The sequence below is a fragment of the Ictalurus punctatus genome, chromosome 9 (assembly GCF_001660625.3).
Source record: "Ictalurus punctatus breed USDA103 chromosome 9, Coco_2.0, whole genome shotgun sequence".
Lineage (NCBI taxonomy): Eukaryota > Metazoa > Chordata > Actinopteri > Siluriformes > Ictaluridae > Ictalurus > Ictalurus punctatus.
In genome coordinates, this window is record NC_030424.2 from 23,019,999 (window position 1) to 23,040,791 (window position 20,793).

Consider the following 20,793-nt stretch of genomic DNA (forward strand, 5'->3'; position numbering starts at 1 on the left):
TCATTGGAATGTCCATGGATGCTAGTTAACCACGTATTGTTTATTTGTTAATTCTATGCTAACAATTTCAACCCTGTTTAAACAAAATAAACCCTTGTCGAACAGTTAAATGCGTATTTTTCTTTGATCCAATGTTGAAAAATTATTTACTAGAATAAAGTTTTATGAATTCCAAGGCAGCCCAATCATGGAATCCACAATATCCTGAACACTAAGAAATGTCCAAATCTATTGTCGAATACCGATAACTCTTAACTGCAGCGTCACTAAAGCTCGTTCTTTTTCTTACCGGTTCTCTTTTATTTCTTATTTTAGAAAGTGGACTGTGCATGGAAGATCTTGTTATTGTGACACACACTACAACATTCATTGATTTGATTTATTTATTTATTTTTGCTAGCTAAGAGTTAAACCTCTCCTTCTATTCTCTTTGATGACATCAGTATTGCCTTTGCATCCATGAAATTAATTTTCTAATCTTAGTCAGCAGGAGCATGGAATTTGCACAGATTTAATAGTGAGCCATATCTCATCCCCATGCTGTCTCGTGCTCGCAGTTCGTTTGAAACAGTGGCTCATTTTTCTCTCGCTTGTGTATGAATTAGGCTCCATCTTTGTTTCCTAGCCTCTATTGAGCTGCAAGCATCGTATGGTAATAGCTGCCCTCGTTTCTAAAAAAGAGTCTGTGTGATTGCTAGGAATTTTTAATTTCAACTGTGTGGTTTATTTTTCATGCCGTTTTTTTTTTAAAGTGTTTTTTTTCTCTCTCCATTTAACCTTTTCATTTGATTAGTATTAACGTTGCGAATTGTCCAATTCGTTTGCTTGGGTGCAGCAGACAAGAGTAGGAATGGGATAAACGTGGACCCAAAGCATTCCAGTAAAATGCCTCGGCATAATAAATCCACTATCTTTTCTTTTAATTTGTCACCCTTGTGTATATTAGAAAAATATTTTTTTAAAAATATAAGGTACTGTTGAAATGATTTGAAATCATATCAATATTATTAAACCCGTTTTTATTAATGGAGCTCGTTGTCATTTCTACAGCTCTTTACTTCACGTGAGATGATTCGCAAATGCAATTAAAACATTGACACGCCTTTCCCTTTTCCGTCAACCTTCTGTTGAAAAGATTTATGCCTCGTGGAGTGTCTTTTAAACAAAAACGGACAGAGTTTTTCTGGGATGGAAAAATGTCAACAAGAGCCATACATGGGGAAAAAAATAAATAAAAGTAGTTGGTAATATTGCGAATTACAGTTTTACTGAGGTAGATTTCAAATTTAATGATTGTTATAGTTCTATGAACTGTATTCTTATTTTTAAATTATGAGTTGCTATTTAAAAAACGAGCAGCGCTTGTTACAATTTACTCAACCCATGTTCTCATGATGCTGATGAACCATGCTAATGTCATCAGCTCACCAAGTACACACACACACTTACTTCACACTACACTTCTCACATACCCCATTGATTGATAAAAATGAATGGATAGAAATAGAATAATAGATACAATATAAAGAATAATGTGCTAAAGAAGTACGCGGTTTGGGACGCAGCCCCAAGCCCTTCAAGCAGTCGTCTATTTGCACGTGTAGCATGACAAATAATTAACTGCACTCGAAGCTTTCGTAAAATTAAAAATGAAACACCCAAAACTGTATACGGTACCATAACGAAGACGAGCTGTATGTCGATACGTGAAATTCTGGAGTGAACATCGGACGGCGTGACGTGGGGACGTAAGGACGTGTGCGGTTAATTGAGCTCTGTTCTATAACGTGTAAAACAGGAACATGAAAGGAGTATTCTAAAAGCGACTCATGTAAACACCTTAATCAGAATATTGTCTTATTCAGAATACAGTCCATAATTAGATTACTGCTGTCCATGTAAACATAGTCCTATAACATCACACCCTCAAGTGGTTCATTCCTTACATATCATCTACCCCTCATTCAGAATATTTCATAACAGGAATCAAAATAGGTCCTGGAGTCTTTAGACAATATTTAGCTTTCTCTAACGTAAATACAATGAGTCGTCTATAACAGTAGTTATTGTCTTTCCATACACAGCCACCCAGCATTCATGGGAAAAGCGCACGTGTGTGTGCTTGTGTACTGTATGTGTGTGTTCTCTGTCGATCGAGCCGAAGACCGGCTTTCTGAGCTGATAATTTCCGGCTCTTATAAAACACAGAGTGAACACGCAGGCTCACAGTTTTTACAGCGCCGGAATGAGCAGATTCATGAAAAAGACACCCACTAAAATCTGATATACAATCAAGCCACATTTCTGTAGAGTCCAAATGGAATTATGATAATAACCGTTTGCAGATTACCATTTTAATGCTCATTTGATCTCAATATGCAGTCTGCTACCTCGTAATCTATTTCGCTTTTTGGTTTTTTTTGAGGGTTTTTTTTTTTGCACCAAGTGTTTTCTTGTTTGCTGATTAACAACTTTGCGTATTAAAATGAACAGATTTAAAGCGTTTTGAAGTCGTAAAATCAGAGTCGAAACAACTCGGAGAAGCAATTTAATCAAATTTGGTGGCACATTCCTGACCTAATTTTGTAGTTTGTTGGATAATAGCTTTATTTTGCAATATACACGCAAGACTTTGAAACAGAGCGAGTTCATAAATTCAATTTGAGCTTTATTACTGCCTTATGTAGACCTACATTAAAACACAGAGCGGATGGCTTCCTTATTCAGGCAGAGCCGAGATCACGTTTGTAATTTTGAGCTATGGCTTCCTGCTTCAGATTTATTCACTCCTAATCTGCTCAAATGCTTTTCTTTATTTTCTCTTCTTCTTCTTTTTTATGGAAAAGTGCATTGCAAAACTGGAGGTTGTTTATATGTGTGATGCTTATTGTAGTTACAATGGAACTCTAGAGGGGACATTTGTTAGTATTATCTTGAGATTTTTTGTGAGCTCAAGAACAAATTTTCCAGAGATAGTAGATTTATTAACCAATAACCGTGGTTTTAATTAAGATATTGAACGAATTGATTCGGCTTGTAGATGCACTCAGTGGACTCTGGGCACAAGGCGGGGTGCCAACCCATCGCAGGGCACAATTGTATCACCACTCATACACCCACCCACACACTATAGACAGTTTGTAAATGCCAATCAGCCTAGGACGGATGTGTTTGGACTCCGGGAGGAAACTGGAGTACCCGGTGGAGCCCCCGGGGCACAGGAAGAGAATGCAAGTTCTGCGCACACAGAGTGAAGGCGGGAATCGAACCCCCGAGCCCAGAGGTGCAAGCCCCCCACCCTCTTAAGAATGTGACAAGTCTTGAATAATTGCCCAATAATTGCAAACAGGGAGAAAACATCTATTATGGAGTAATTAGTTATAGTGTTTATACCAGGTGTGGTGTCCGAGTCAGCCTCCCTTGACGACATCTTTAAAAAAGGACCCTTGTGGACCTGTTACAAGCTTACTAGTTATTTAAGCTATATAGGTACTATTTAGCTACTGCATGAATAGCCTATTTGACAGCTTATTTAATATTTAATTCAATATAGTGAATGCATGTAACTGCATAGATAGCTATCTATTTATGTATAGCTATGTTAGTTTATACCTTTTGATAAACTCGATATTTATGTTTGGCTAACATACTCCAGGACACCCCTTCATTGCTGCACAAACAAGCTTTTTCAATAACCACCTAAATCTTGTTAGGTAGATTTGGTATAGGATTGCCTGTTTATTCAATGATTTAAAACGCTGGTTTAAATTTAAAAAAAAAAAAAAAAGAGCGCAGACCTTTTGTGTTAGCAATACAGATAATCATGCATAAGGTATTATGCTAGTTAACTAGCTAGCTATTTGTTTAGCCAGGTAGCACACAATAAAGCTCATGCTGCTTATGTGTTCTTAAGCAAGCCCCTTTTTTATTTCTAAATTAGAAGAAAAGTAAGTTATAATGTCCTATAATGAACCTTTGTGTTCTTGCAAGAAAAAATATATATTATGCATGGTGTCTCTGGGCTTTTGTAAGTGACAATAATAGAACACCCCACACCTCATCAAAGCCTCCTTTAACATAGCATTTTATAGCTGAAATCTGTACAGCGGTCATCCGGGTGTAATCCTGTTGCCATCTTTGCTACGCCAGCTGTTTTTACAGCAGGGCCGTATCATGGTTTGCTGAAGTGGCAGTAGATTAGACCTGGGATTTCCAAGCATTTTCAAATAGACAGATTGGTTCTGCTGCTGCTTCCCTGCAATTGCCCTCATCTCACATACTGTATCTGAAGTCCCTTCAACAACACAGATATTCCACAAAAAACACTCCTTTCTTCTGTAATGATAGCCTGTGTGTTGGTTGACTGCTTGAAAATGCTAAAGGCAAATAGGGGCTCACTTCCTCGTCAGAAACCCTTTCTTCAATCTGGGAGATTTCCAAGCTCATGTCCCGGCCTGGCGTCAGACAGAGTCACACTGGGAACTTGGTACTGACGCAATAAGATTTACTTGTGTGCTTGTGTTTTGCTTGTACTTAATGTTTTTTTTTTTTTTCTTCTTCTTCTTTTTGGCAACGCAATTCCTCTTGAGCAAACGCCTCGGCCGTGTCCCTTATTACAAATGGCACAGTGCCCTGCATTCCGTCTTTCATCAGTGCTGCCTTTCAGCTGTTGATACCTCACTAATTAATGGTGCTACATATCTGAATGGATTGTATAAAGCTGAATTTTTACACGCTTGACTATGTCATGACTTCTAATTGTTTAGAGCTGGTGGATTAGAACAGTGCTACTGCACTGGAAAGGTATTAATGCATATCCAATATCCAAATGCTTAGAAATAAAGGCTTAGTATAACACATATTTAGCCTTTACCCCGGACAAACCTGAAGCCTGGGTGCCTGGATAATTTCATGTCCAGATTTTGTCAGACAAGTATGTTTAACAACATGAGAAAAAAAGAATAAAACTCTACTTCCTGTTGACTTTTGCAAAACAAAACAAAAAATCATTTAGTGCGTACATGTTACTTATTATGTAAAGTGCACTTCACAATGATGCAACATAGAACTATAGTGTTTAGTCCCTAATCCTACTGCCTGCCGCACTACACACATCGCCTGAGGCGCAGTCTGATTGATGATATACGAGTTTTACGTATAACTCTCCTGTACATATCACAACATCATCTTACTGTTAAATATTTTCAACATATGCTAGCCAGACTCTAATAATATGTTTTGATGACAACTCCATGTAGCCAAAATGTCTGCCGACAACGAGGTCACAAACACAATATGCTACATCAAGAACTTACTGTAGCTCACTGTAGCTACAGTGTTGTTACCTTCCCGGGAATTCATATACTTTTTTATTTCTCTTAGTCTGTATTAATGCACTTAACTTGCTAACAGGCTATGCGTTATTACATTACATTAGCTAGCACTTTTTAGCCAATTAGAATTCACTTAGCCAACCAAAACATGAGATTGGGCAGCACACTGGAGATTCCACATGCAGCTAGGGCTAGGTAATGAATATTTCATTTGTACACCACTGTAATCCACCAGCCATTTTTTTTAGATTAATGTTTCTTATTGCTACCAGTTTAGCTTTGTGCAAACTCTAAATAATCACACATATTCCTCAACCAGTTGTTCATAATTTCAGCATCACTTGGGTGGGAGTAAGGCTGTGTGATATGGCGATACACATCATAGGACAGTTGAAAAATGTCTATTGATAGATATTTTCTTATATTGTCTATACTGCCAATGTTGAAAAAGCCAGTTTACGTCACTGAGGTTTGTTTTTCTTGTTCTCGTTCGAGATAATTCTGTTCGGTGTCACTTCCAAATGAAAGAAAAGATAATGTGGCTTTTGTTAGTGTTCAGTTCACAGAATGATCAAAAAGCAGTCATGAATGCATGCAGTTATTTTGTATAGATCAGTTCTTTCGTCAATTTTAGAGATAATGTAATATATCGATCAGCCGTAACATTAAAACCAGTCATTGATTATTTCGTTAAAGTGGCACCTGGCAAGGGGTGTGGTATATTAGGTAGCAAGTGAACAGTCAGTTCTCAAAGTTGATATGTTGGAAGCAGGAAAAATGGGCAAGCGTAAGGATCTGAGCGACTTTGACAAGGGCCAAATTGCGATGGCTAGACGACTAGGTCAGAGCATCTCCCAAACGGCAGGTCTTGTGGGATGTTCTTGATATGCAGTGGGTACTACCTACCAAAAGTGGTCCGAGGAAAGACAACCGGTGAACCAGTGACAGGGTCATGGATGCCCAAGGCTCATTGATGCACATGAGCAGTGAAGGCTAGCCCACCTGGTCCGATTCCACAGAAGAGCTACTGTAACACAAATTGCTGAAAAGGTTAATGCTAGTTATGACAGAAAGGTGTCAGAACGCACAGTGCCTCAACGGGGCAGAGGGGGACCTAAACAAAATTAGGCCTAAACAATATATTTTAATATTATGGCTGATTGGTGTATATCGTGATACATATCATTTCAAGATATGAAATGATCCATATTGTGATATAAGATTTGGTCCATATCGCTCAGCCCTAGGTAGGAGGCGTGGCCTAACGTGTAAAGGGGAGGTGAGAGTGCATTAGAACTGATTCACATGATAATATAGCTTCTGTTTGATGGTTCTTACTGGTGAAATTGGCTAAACGGTAAATGTTACTGGCTAAAATGTGGATGTCTGAAGTGGGTGATGGTTCATACGTGCATTTTGCGCAGTGCTAAACTGGTAGCTAAGTGTCTTTTTTTCGTCCCAACATCAGCTCCAGTACAAAACTAAAGAAGCAAAAGAAGCTTGAGTTAGTAGATTTAGGGAAAATGGGACAACTGTATTATTGTTTTGGCCATAATGCTGCAATAAGTAATGGATTCACCCACAACTTGGTACGTCTAAAAGTATGTAGATGTGAGTAAATACAGTATATGATAAGTTGGTTTACTAAGCTGTGTCACTGGTATGTGTTGGTAGATGATCTGTACTTGAGTGCATTCTAAGCATACAAGAGTTCCATCATTCGCGCTGTCCTACACACACTGCACATCTAACATTTCTCTTCTAAAATCTCTCTACGGAGGATTGTAAATGCAACAAAAGTTTTAGAAGATTGAAGATCATGATTAATCTCCTACATGGAAATGCATGTGGCATTCTTTGCGTGCACAGCAGGATTCATCATATTGAGTGCAGGTATTGCTTAGGGATGCAGGAAAAGATCTGCACTTTGACTCTGACTGAAAAAGACAGTGGGAACAAATGCCGTAAATCATCTGAGATCGAGCACGACGGCGCAGAAACATCAGACCTGACATAATCCACCCTGTAGTGGATTCCACACTTTGGGTGACAGATTAATGTTAACCTGACATGCCGGATTTTTCCTGTTGACTCACTGAGTCATGAGGGGGGGTTGATGGGGGGGACCCTAAAATAAATCTAATGCTCGTGTGGAGTAAAGCGCCCCAGGCAGGAACTGTCTTTTCATATTTTTTTCACCTTTTCTTTTCAGTATTCAGAGTCGCAGAGGTTCGAGGCTGGTTAGGTAAAAGCAGCGTCTCGTGCTCTGTCTTTTTCAGGTGGGTATGGACTTCATGGTGATGAAGCGCTCTCAGATGTACGGGATGAGCAGTAGTCCATACTCTCAGCAGCAGCAGGGTGTCCCCTATCCCAGCCAGCCATATGGATCTCCTTCTACACATAGATACCCGATGGCCATGCAGGGCAGAGGGCAAATGAACATGGGTTCGATGCCATATCCTCAACAACAGGTATGCTTTTTTTAATCGTTTCAGTGTTTGGTTAATAATGTTTCTTCCCCAGCACTGGTGAATTCTCAACTCTGATTGGACGGAAGGTGGGGATTAATTCTCACTGGTTACGTGTACATGCACATCAATATTATATTAATAGGAATTTGGCAATATTCTAATTAGCATCGAGTCATGTAAACGCCGCAATCCGATCGCCCGATTCGGATTAAGGCAATATTCTGATTCCCCAAATTCCGATTCCCACCCATGGAATATCCCTGTTTTAATTGGAAATTTGTTGCATGTAAACATCTTATTCAGAAAATCCACTGAAAGGAAATATATGCGCTTGCTCAGTCTGCAAGGAATTATGGGTGATTGTGGGATACGTCTTTAGGAATGGCAACTCAGGCATACTTACAACAACCATGTATACTGGTTGCCTGTACGCATATAAGCATCGTATTCGCAATATGACTGCAACCCGAATATAGACCTTAATCAGAATTGATGTGCATGTAAACGTAGCCTATAACAGCCTGTAGATTCAGCTGTATGTTAAATCACAGTATGTAATTGTTGATATGGAGAAGTTTTTCCACAAGGAATCATTTATTACCATTTATGGAAGGAGTCTCCAGTGTCAGCGCTTTGTAATGGGGAAAGTCTTCACGACTTCGAGAGAGAGAGAAAACTTGAACATGAACATTCCACGTACACGGATACTAATTGACACGTCGTATTAAAATAAAAAAATGTCATTGATAGCAAATTGCTGTCATATAAGTGGAATGAAAATATTTCGGGATGTACTGTCATTGGAAAATATTTAACATCGTGTCACGTCAGGCTGCATCACACTACTACATCGTTGATTATTTTGCTGTATTGTTAGTGTTCATTTTGTCAGATATTTTTTAATTTAGTCTTAGTCTAGTGTCAAATGTCCTCGATAGTTTTTGTCATTTTTCGTCAACCTTATCCTGTTTTTTAATTATTTTTTTTAATGTGAGTTTTAGATGACTAAAAGTCTGGGCATTTTACTCTGGTCAATGAAAAACGTGAGCATTTTAGTCACTGAAAACTGTACACATCTATCAACAAAAATAAGAGTGACAACCTGTGTCTGTGCAATAAAAAATGAAATTGTTACAATAAAAGCCCGTAGTGGCTTTAGAATCTGCATAAATGACATTTAAAACACTTTACAACCATTACATATCTCTTTATGTAACTACTGACCAAGTTTCTATTTGTAATAAACATGCAGGCTAACATAACTTTGGATATAAAACTTAGCAAGCTGTGATAGTGAAAATAATTTAAAATGAATAAGGGCATTCAAAATAGATTAAACCTGGATCATTTCAGGTACGTGCACGCAGCTTTATCCATATCAAAGTTTCTACTATCGCATCTGTTAAAATAACTGTTCCCGTTAACATTTTCAGCTCCATTAAGACTCCGCTAACTTCCCCGAGGTGGTCTGATCGGTCCTGTGAGGACGCACGCTGATTGAAAAGCGTTCCCATTGGCTGCAGGCTGTAGCTGTTATGGCCAAGCATGAAAGTCAACATTGTGCAACAACACACAGAATATACCTGCAAGGCTTATGTGTGGAACTCGCATTAATGTTGGGAACTCGCTTTCGGGAAAAAAAAGAAGAAAAAAAAACCAGACTGTAATATTTTGCCTCTTCTTTTTTTGTTGACGAAAATATAGAGGGATTTTGGTAAAGTTTTTATTTTTTAAACTACATTTTAGTCACAGTTAGTGTTTAACGACGTCGTCTTCGTCTCCTCTTCGTCGTGGGAAAAAAAGGTTGTCGACAAACATTTTTTTTTTTGTCCTACTTTTCCTTAACTACTACTTATTGTGTTTTATTCCACTCATATACTATAATTTATTTAATTACAATTTTTTACGAGAAGATCTCGTTCTTTGTCCAAGACTGTTCAAGAGAGCATTAATTTGCCTGTAACTTATACTATAATTTGGTTGATCATCTTGTCACTCAGGCAACAGGGGATATTTTTTTTTCTGTCTTTATATATGAGATCAGAGCAGAAACATTGACACATGCTACACGTCTCATATATTGCTGTTTAACATTATCTGTCAGATTTTTTTTTTAAATTTAATTTTATTATTTTACATGAGGTTGTACGTCCTGTCACCCAATTTGCTATGTTTGGCCTGCCTGGTCCACTGAAGATGTCTGGGTTATTCTGAGCCTCGCTCCGTGTCCCCCTGACACACTGCTATATTTAGCCAGGCTTGTTGCTCATAGATTTAATGTGTCTCCAGAGAGCTGTTGGCACACAAGGCCTCCTGCTCCTGAGAAAACCTGACCTCTCATAATCCCTAAAAAGATGAGAGAAAGTAGAAATTGTGAAAATGTTATTTATATACATACATATATATATATATATATATTTATATATATATATATATATATATATATATATATATATATATATATATCTTACTACAAAACTAAGAGGAACCTGATCCATGCACACAGTCGGCTTAAGTAACATTAATGTAGCATGTGGTTTATCCAGCAGTTTGGCACGAGACCATTGCTGTTCTTGGAATAATGTCAATGTTTGCTTACTCATGTCAGTGTGTTTGGCATTTGTCCCTCCGGAGGATTATCGTTGTATCTCTGATTAAAGTTAGACCTCTAATGAGTGATATTTTGGCTTTGACTGGATTGAGTGCTTGCCAGTGTTCTCGAGGTTCTCCTCTGATCTTCACAAAGACTGCTTCAGGCTGTCATTTGGCATCGGTTTGTACCGTTTAAATTGAGTAAGATTGGAGTCCTGAGGAAAAATGAACTGGCGCACCCATTGTCTTACACTTGTATTGTATTTAGGGAGAACAATCCGTGAGAATACGGTCGCGCTACAGCCGTAGAAAATCATTAGTTCATAAATTCGTTTTGTTATTTGCGTTATTAAAAGCGCACCATCGGAATGAAGCGAATTAAGATGAAGAAAAGAATACTGTCTGTCCTTTCAAATGAAGAGCTCCAGCGCTTTAGGGAATTTATTCAAATGGAGCTGGCATCTGGTGAGAAATAGATGTGGATGCGCTGTAAACGGGTGTGTGTTCGGGTTGGTACATTCAGACATTCGCTTGGACCTGCAAGAACGGATTACGTCACTGGCATCTGACGGTGACCCCGGTGACCTCCCCGCTGCCTGCTGACCTCCCTGCTGCCTGCTGTGTGAGTGTAGTGTGTGTGTGTGTGTGTGTGTGTGTGTGTGTGTGTAGGTGTGTGTGTGTGTCCTCAGCTTGGGCAGGGACACAGCCAAGAAAAGACACACACAAAGACAAAGCTAGACACTCAGCCACTGAATGCAAATTCCCTCTTCAAAGCCGTAATTTATACAACACCTTTGGAGTAAGCAGGTTTAGCACTTAAACTAGCTCGGAGGAGAATGTATATGCGGAGAGCTTTGAAAGTAACACAGCTGAATAATCAACTGGAAGGTCGTGTAGTTAAGGGTAGGGTTGGAAACTATGACAATACTTCAAAGACATTTTTAATAATCTGATGTATTGTGATATTTAGATTTAATTTAGGTTTAAAATGTTGGGGTGTGAGGCAATTCCACCATCTGTATTCAGATTTAAACACAAAATGGGCATGGCCTAAGCCAGAGGGTGTTTTTATTTATTTATTTTTGCTGTATTTTTGAGGTTTTATTTTTCATGTGGGTGTGGGGGTTAAATATGAGCGCTGCCACCATGCCCATCGAAATCATGAAAAACTATAGAAAAATACCAGCACTGTCAGCATGGTGTGTGAACTGACAGTTCCTCAAACACGGCTACGTCATTCAAGTACGAGTTCAAGTATCGGTCTTAAATCGTGAAACGCACGGGACTGTTTTTGAAATGCTTCTCACGTGGTTATTATTTTTGTTTGTATAAACATATTTAGCTGGTTCTGTTCCCAAAATCTAAACAAACTAGCAGCCCAATGTACACCACCTAAATTAGGTAATAATTTAAACCAGCCTAAGGATGAATGGATAAAAGCTGTGACTGACTACGTATACATGGACAGCCATAATCCAATTACTGACTTTATTCTGAATAATAAGATTCCCTCCAGAATTTCACGTGTCAACATACAGTTCGTCTTCGTTATTGTTGTCCATGTAAACGTACTGACTGTGGAAAGTTATGAAGATCGCAGTCATGGTTGGGATGGGGCTATCATTTGTTCCATTTCTTCCACATGACTATCAGCTTGATTTCATTCATATGAAGATAAATGAAATGAAACTACGTCACTGTTGCCCCGTTCAAATCCGTACAAACGTCTCATGCGACCGGGCTCCGGCTAGCAGTCCAGACAGTCGGTTATAAACCAATGATACTTTCGATAAACCGTATTGAGCTGTAATTTATCATGATATCGACATCACATCATAACCACGATCCCATGTTTACTACTATGAAGAATATTCTCAGCACTCTGCCTTATATTCAGCTCATGCAGCTTTTAAAAATTTTATAGTATACGCGGAGGTTTTAGTCTCTCTACCGTGAACCCGTATTACCTCGGGTTTCTTCCTCTTGTCTGACTGATCCGCTAGCTGGAGAAATTTCACCTTTCCCCCTGCTCTCTCCAGCAACATGTCAGACTTTGGTCTTTCCCAGACCATGACATGCATGCAGTGAGTCTGCTTTCACAGAGTCTCAGAGGAGACCTCACCATCCATTCTGCTGTAAATAAAGCTGCTGTGAGCTACAACAGGACAACAGTCTGTTTTTACACCAAGCTTTTAGTGCAGAATCTGCAGGACATCACACTCAATTAGAGCATTACCCAGTTTTTTTTTTTTTTTTTTCTTTTCTCCCCCTTCTCATTAATTTTTGCTGCCTGCTCAAGAAGTATACAAGCACCAGCCATGCAGTCATCTGTGGAGAGAAAATTAGGCCTTGGGCAAATTTTTTAAGATGCTCTGATTTAGATAAATGTCTCGTGTTTGTGTCAGAATGATCAGGAAATGGAGAGCAAGCAGAAGGGAAGCAACACGAGCGCCCGCGCTGATGACAGGAGTCGGGCTTTTTGTTTGGAAGTGGAATGAACTTGAAAGCAAAAGGGCCTGCCAATTCCAGTGCAATTTCCTGTGATGTCAGTGTTGGCAGACAGAAAGGAAAAAGAATTTGAAGGCAACATTAGCGTTTGATGTGCAGAGAAGAGAGAGACGGCCTGTGAAATGAAAGAGGGAAAATGTGTCAACAAGCCAGGAAAGGGACCATTACTGGCTGCTGCTGCTTCTTTCTTGCCCATTCGCCTAAGTTAATAGAATCCGACCATTACACAGGAGTGGAAATGTTGTCTTGTTCTCCGCCGTTCTTGTACAATAACAGCCCGGGCCATTTTAGTTTGATTCTCTTTGAGTCCGCAGGCTGAGGCCATCTCTGATGGGTTTTTATTGAAAGAAAACCTGCGAGTGCATTTGTACACACTTCTTTCTCCACAGGTGTGACCTTGGAGCATCACGGTTCTGGGTTTTTTTGCTGTCATTAAAACACTCAGAGGCACCAAAACGAACAGAGTCCTGCCATTTTGTGTAAAGAAACACCGAGCAGGTTTATAATTGCTTAATTAATGGAATTGATTGCGTTGCTTTTCCATAACATTTACAATAACATTGGACCCTGGGTCTGTTGAGCCACTTAAGGACTTAAGGGTGCTTCAACGCTGGTTTTTCTCAACCAACAGCACATTTTAAATGTCGTCCTTGAGAAAGTTGAATCAAGGTGTGAAGAATGGGTCTGCGTTTGAATAGCTTTTCCATTGCAGAACGCATTCAAAGTTGAAAAAAAAAAAAAAAAAAAACTTTTTAGAAACGTGACAAAAAGTAATTAAAAAAAAATTAATAAATTACCCCCTGACTAATAAGGTCATGAGAAAAACAAACATGGACGACTGTGAAAATGTGTCAGTTGGTCATGCATGAAAATATTTAATTGCTAATATTCCAACTTTGGCTATTTCAGGGACATCCAGCCACCCGAATTTATGTGATGTCACACTTTGACTGGGGCCGCATACAGTCGCATACAGTAGCACAAGAAGCGCAAATTTTCTTGATTTCCTTCCTTCAAAGCTTCAACGAAGTCAAACAGAGTTCAACCAATCTTTATTTCATCTTTATTACTACTACTAATAAAGGTAATCTGTCTAACTAGCTAGGCTGATTAGATAGCTGATACTAGGCAGGATAGTTGGAGAAAAATGTTGTCATGGCTCCAGTGTGCATTTAAAAAAAAATACATTCACTGGCCACTTTATTAGATACCTGTAGACCTGTACATGTGCTCGTTCATGCAATTATATAATCAGCCAATCATGTGGCAGCAGCGCAGTGCATGAAATCCTGCAGATACAGGTCAAGCGCTTTAGTTAATGTTCACATCCATCATCACAATGTGGAAAGAATGTGATCTTGGTGACTTGGCATGGTTGTTGGTGCCAGACTGGCTGCTTTGAGTATTTCAGAATCTGCTTATCTCCTGGGATTTTCACATGCAATTCAGTCTCTAAAGTTTACACAGAACGATTGGGGGGTTGGGTTGGGGGGGGGGATCCAGTGAGTGGCAGCTCAGCGAGCAGAAACTCCATGTTGATGAGAGAGGTCAGAGGAGAATTTCCAGACTGGTTCGAACTGACAAGAAGGCTGAGGTAACTCAAATGACCACTCTTTACAACCGCGGTGAACAAGAAAAACATCTCCGAAGGCACAACACGTCAAAGTTTGCGATGAAGACTACAGCGGGTTTGATGTCAGGATTAACTTGAGCTCTTGAGCTGTATCTGCATGATTTTATGCATTGCATTACCGCCAAAGAATTGCCTGTTTGGTAATAATAATTGCATGAACGAGTGAGGGAGAAAGCCCAGAAATTTCTAAACAGTCACAACAGCAGACCTTATGAGCTCAGAGGTAAGAAGTAGATAAGTGAATTAGGAAAGAAAATAGAGGACATACGTAGTCTTGAAATTGTAACTGATTAATGATAGCACCTTGCTCTAGAATAGATGAAGTTTCAGGATCAATTAATTACTAGGAAACCCAATGAGCATCAATGGCTCTATTGACTTGTTCTCATTTGTAACTTTTATTACCTTGGACTTCTGTTGGTGGAGTCCATCAGCTGTGTTGAAGAAGCGAGATGCATTTATTAGAAGCAGAACGGATTCCTGTAATCACTCAATGACGGCTTGCAAGGGATGTTTTTGTTGATGTTTGAACATTTTTAGCTTTTCTGTGATATGCTTCAATATTAATTGCATTTTATTGGTACCGTACATTTTATTGTACACATCATAGACCTTTATCGGTGCAGTTTAATTTATTTTTTGACCATTTAGTGTTACTTTATTATTGATAACCCTGAAAAAACTGCACTGTAAAAACCGGATAAGTTCATTTAACTCGAAAGATTTGAGGAAACTAATGACCTCGAAATTTAAAAAATAAATAATAAATCAATTTATTTAAGCCAAATAGACTTAAATATAACACGTTTGGGTTCAATTTTTGTTATATTTAAGTGTGTTTGTTTTGAGTTAACTGAACTAATGCGGTTTTACAGTGTACATCCTTGCAAATAAGCCATTACGTAGCATTGTTTTACATCGCATATATTTTATAAGTAGATTGTTTCGGTCCAATGTTAATATATAATCACTAATAAATTGGCATAGTACATTTAGGCTAATATAAAAATGACAACACATAGCTTTGCTGCACTGTACAACCGGATAAGTTCATTTAACTCAAAACATTTGAGGAAACTAATTACCTCAAAATATTTAAGTTGATCAATCAATTTCTTTAGGCCAAATACCCTTAAATATAACAAAAATTTAACTCAAACTTTGTCATTTAAAATACATTTTTGTTATATTTAAGTGTATTTGGCTTAAAGAAATTGATTTATCAACTTAAAAATTTTGAGGTAATTAGTTTCCTCAAATGTTTTGAGTTAAATGAACTTATCCGGGTTTTCCAGTGTGTAGAAGTCTCACCATCACCTCGCATAAGTCTCCGAAGTCTCACACATATCGTATTAAAGAAATACCGTTTCTTTAGTAAGTAAGTTACCGGCTATGTTTAGAGCTTGCATGCAATTTATATCCCAAGTCGTTGCCTCTAATAACTAACCGAACCTTTTAAAAATGCTTTTGTTGCTGTGTTTCATGGGTATGTGGTTATTAAAATAACATTCTTTCCCCATAGACAAACAGCAAACCCTGTGAAATACGGTACAGATAACACGGTCCGCCTTGTGCTTTCAAACCCTAATATTTCCATTAAAGACTGAAAAGTTGTTTGGCAGTGCCGTGAACTCGGCTCACACAACTCATGTTGTCGTTATTTTTTAGTAGGGTGTCATTATGCACCTAATTTCAAGCCACAAATTATAAGGTGTGGTATTTGACTAGCGAAACATGGCCACAAAAATGCTCATTGCATGAGGGTGATTAATACAGATCCAGTGCAGGAACCAGCCTCGAGTGAGCTGTTCCTGTGTCTGTGCATTTCCTCATAATGAGATGTATTCACTCTGTTAATGTAGGATTATATTAAAGGAAGTATTGCATTTCTATACTGATAGCCAGACTTGTGATGTATGCAACATTGGAATGTGTAGCCATTGATAAGCATGTTTATTTATTAGGGTAGTGTTTACTACACCAGTGATAAATAATCTATATATGCATTACAGTGTAAATTACTAAGTAACTAATACGTTAGTAAGTAATAATGATCTGCACTTATATAACACTTTTTTTAACCTTAGCGGTTCTACAAAGAGCTTTATATTGTTTTCATTCACCCATTCAAACGCACTCACACACTCACACAGAGCGGCACACTCATGCAAGCTTACCATCGGGTTCAGTATCTTGTCCAAGGACACTTCGGCATGTGGAGACATGTGGGCCGGGAATCGAACCGCCAAACCAACGATTAGTGTACAACCCGCTCTACCACCTGAGCCACAGAGAAATGAAGCGTGCATGTCATCCTCATTGTAAAATAGGAATCTCTCTTTTTTTTTTTGTCCCCTTTTGGTTAATGATGTTATATTGAGATTGCTTTTGTTTTATATATGACAATTCCATTCATGAGATTTACACACCAAGTCTTATAATATTAATATTTCTTCATGTCAGACCAATAAATTCTGATCATACCACAACACACACACACACACACACATACCTGTGCGCACATGCGCGCACACACACGCACACACGCACGCACACACACACAGAGGAGGAGGTTATGTACAAATGCACCCTTTTTGAAAGAAAGAAAGAACAAATGCATAAAAGAAAGAAAGAACAAATGCATAAAAGAAAGAAAGAAAGAACAAATATATAAAAGAAAGAAAGAACAAATGTAAATGGTGAATGGTCTGCACTTATATAGTGTTTTTATCCAAAGCGCTTTACACTGTGTCTCATTCACCCCTTCACACACACACACACCAATGGTAGCAGAGCCACCATGCAAGGCGCTAACTTGCCATCGGGAGCAACTTGGGGTTCAGTGTCTTGCCCAAGGACACTTCGGCATGTGGAGTCATGTGGGCCGGGAATCAAACCGCCAACCCTACGATTAGTGTACAACCCGCTCTACCACCTGAGCCACAGTATAAAAGAAAGAAACAAAGAGAGAACAAATGTTTAAGCACTAGATTTTTCATGTGTTGATACAGTTTTGTTACATTATTGTTTGATTACAAATATTACCCTTGATTTATTATTTTTTTAATGATCCCTCAGATTGTTATTAGCGATGCTCCAGTCCCGTTTGTTCAATTCAGATATAATTAGCTCGAAGTGTCTTCCAATACTGTTCATATACCAATATTCTCACAGGAACTGCACCAATTCACTGCAAGCATCGTGCCGTGTCACAGGTGAAGGTGGTGTACTTTAAAATGATTTAAGATGAAGGATCCATGTTGTGCCAGTTAAAACCACAAATCTTACAACACACACTGATCCCTTGGGACAAAAACTAATCCACCTACCAGCATGTTTTGGGACAGTGGGAGGAACCTCAAACAAACACAGAGAGAGAAGATGTGAAACTTCTTACAGACAGTAACCCGAGCTCAGGATCGAACCCAGGACCCTGGAATTTTTTCACACAGCCTTTAAGAAAGCCTTTGACGAAAGAAGAACGTATTGAAATCATTCTCACGGCTGGATCGGGGTGCTGTCGCAAGGTTGCGCTGGACTTTAACAGGCAAAATTGCGACATCACACACAACAAACGTATGACCAAATTCAAAAAGACTGGAAGTGTTGCGGACCAACCCGAGAAGAGGTGCTGGCCTACATAGTCCCCTGTGTAAGGAGAAGTTTGGGACACCCTGTATTATCGGCATTGAATTCTCTTGAACAGGGGACAGGTTGGTAGTCAGGTCCAGGTTGCGTATCCTCTGGGACCTCAGAACTGAGACTGAGGAAGCCTGCGCTCAGAAGCAGATGTGAGAATTCTTTGTCCCAGACATGCTGCTGTATTCAAACTTGTCTGGGGAAACAGTCTGTATTTTAAAACACGAATCAACCTTACCCTCTGATTTTTTAAATTTATTTATTTATTTCCTTTTGCTTGCTCTTGGCCTCGGAGTGAGGTCAGGAGTTTAATGGGGAAAACATTTGAAGCGGTGGCACTAAAACCGGAGCCTCGGCGAAAGAGCTGGCGCATTTTAGAGCACATTAACCCTCGGCACCTTGGCGGCCTCTACTGAAAACGAAAACGGCTCGCGTCGAAATGATGAAAAAGGAAAAAAAAGGCCATTTGAGAGCAGAGTGCTGTCGTTTGTTGCCATTGATTGGACTGTGTAAATGGCACGGTGGCCTTGATGCATCAGAGTGCTGAGTTAACAGAGCTAAGCACCGGGCTGGTGAAGAGGTTGTGACGTGGCCACAACAGAGACTTCTGATTAAAGGCGAGCCATTATTAGATGAAGAGCTGAGCTAAAATGAAGTCTCTGGTCGTATTCATCGGGTTAAAGTTGATTCGAGTCCCTCCTGGTCATTTGTTTGTCATTGTCGCAGTTTACCTGAGTGGACGGTGTCACTGAATGGCAGATAGACACATTAGTGAGAAAGCCTGACCTGAAAAATTCCCCCCAATCCCCCATTACACACCCCCCCCCCCCCCCCCCCCCCCCCACACACACACACACTGTGCACCATGCCCCGGCGTGATCCCGGCCTGCTTGCATTATGATAGCGGCATTTTTCTCCACAGTCCTTTCCCCCATTCATACATATTACAGTTGTTTTCTCTCATGCACAGATGATTTTTTGAGAGCGCTGCTCGTGACAGCGCGGTGAGCCGTGTGTGCAGGGGAAACGCTGTCCCACTTAACGTGCAGCCGCGTCGCTTGTTAACATGCCTACGTGTTCGCCTGTGCCCGTGCCGTCTCTTTGTTTGATGAAGCTCTCCAAGGGCAGCACATTCTTGAAGTGTCAAGTGCCGGTGTGTGTGTGTGTACGTGTGTGTGTGTGTGTGTGTGTGTGTGTGTATGGGGAAAGGAGATCAAACATGCCAGGCTGGGCTCAGTCACCTCACACCAGCAGCGATGTAATCTCTCCCTGCGTTTAATCTGGAGCAGAGACTGTTTATCGTCACGTCGGCTTGCATCTCATTCAGACCTCCTGCTTTTGTGTGTGTGATGCTGATTTGAAAAGTACAGCATAAACAGTGGCCTTGGAAAAGATCTAGAATGAGGAAACTCTGAAGGTGACAATGGGTTCTCTACTCATAACCTCGTGTATCATGTTAGCAGGCGTGGTGTGGGTGGATTCACCGCTAGAGCAGGAACACAAGATGTTATGTTGTAGAAGATGGCAATAAATGTCTGACACTAAGACTCACTGTTAACATGCACTGAAAACCACACCCGTTTCAGTAGTGCACGCTTTGCTCTTACTTCCAGGTATTCCAGTTTCCAACCCCCGGTCCAAAGACATGCATTGTAGGCTGACTGGCATTTCCAGATTGTACGTAGTGTGTGAATGTGTGTGTGATTGTGCCCTGCAATTGGTTGACACCCCGTCCAGGGTGTCTCCTGCCTTGTGCCTCGAGTTCCCTTGGATAGGCTCCAGGCTCCCCCATGACCCTATATAGGATAAGCGGTATGGGAAATGGATAGATGGATGGATGGATGGATGGATGGATGGCTCCATGATCTTCGCAGGAAGATCAATATGCACTATGACTATGTTTACATGGACAACAATTATCTAATTAATAACCTTATTCTGAATAAGACAATATTCTGATTAAGGTGTTTACATGAGTTGCGTTTAGAATAGTCCTTTCATGTTCCTGTTTTACATGTTATCGGACATAGATCGAGTAACGGCACACGTCATTCCGTCGTCATTCCCTCCAGAATTTCACGTATCAGCATACGGTTATGGGACCATATACAGTTTTCGTTGTTTTTATTTTTCATTTTACGAAAGCTTCAAGTGCAATTAATTATTTGTCATGCTATACGTGCAAATAGACGACTGCTTGAAGCCGTGGGCTGCGTCCCAAACCGCGTACTATATAATAGGTAGAAATACATGTATTTCGCCTACTATATACATGTATTTCTCCTACTATATAGCAGGTAAGTACGTGGTTTCGGACGCAGCCGTGCTCTTTTGCACGTAGATAATGCGACTAAAACAGGAATACTCCACACGTCTTAATTCGATTGTGTTTACTTCGAGTATGACTTTAATCGGATTAACGTAATAAAAAATGGCTGTTTATGTAAACGTACTATATGTCAGTCTGTGTAAGTTGTGTAAGTATCAATATTACACACTCTGGCCCACCACATATGTATTTGTTTGCAATGTGTGTCCTATGAGACGCTCAGCACACAAGCATACGAATGCTAATATGCTGCTCTATAGTCCTGTCATGCCCGTTTAGGCTGTTTAA

General features: G+C 39.7%; 1 protein-coding gene across 1 annotated transcript in view; it reads left to right on the top strand.

Annotated features, from left to right (window-relative positions):
- Positions 1–20,793, top strand: part of LOC108269987 (AT-rich interactive domain-containing protein 1B) — a 223,742-nt gene that overhangs the window by 23,700 nt on the left and 179,249 nt on the right. Inside the window, exon 2 of the mRNA XM_017476201.3 lies at positions 7,613–7,804. Within this exon, the coding sequence (XP_017331690.1) occupies positions 7,613–7,804 (192 nt within the window). The remainder of the gene's footprint in view (positions 1–7,612; positions 7,805–20,793) is intronic.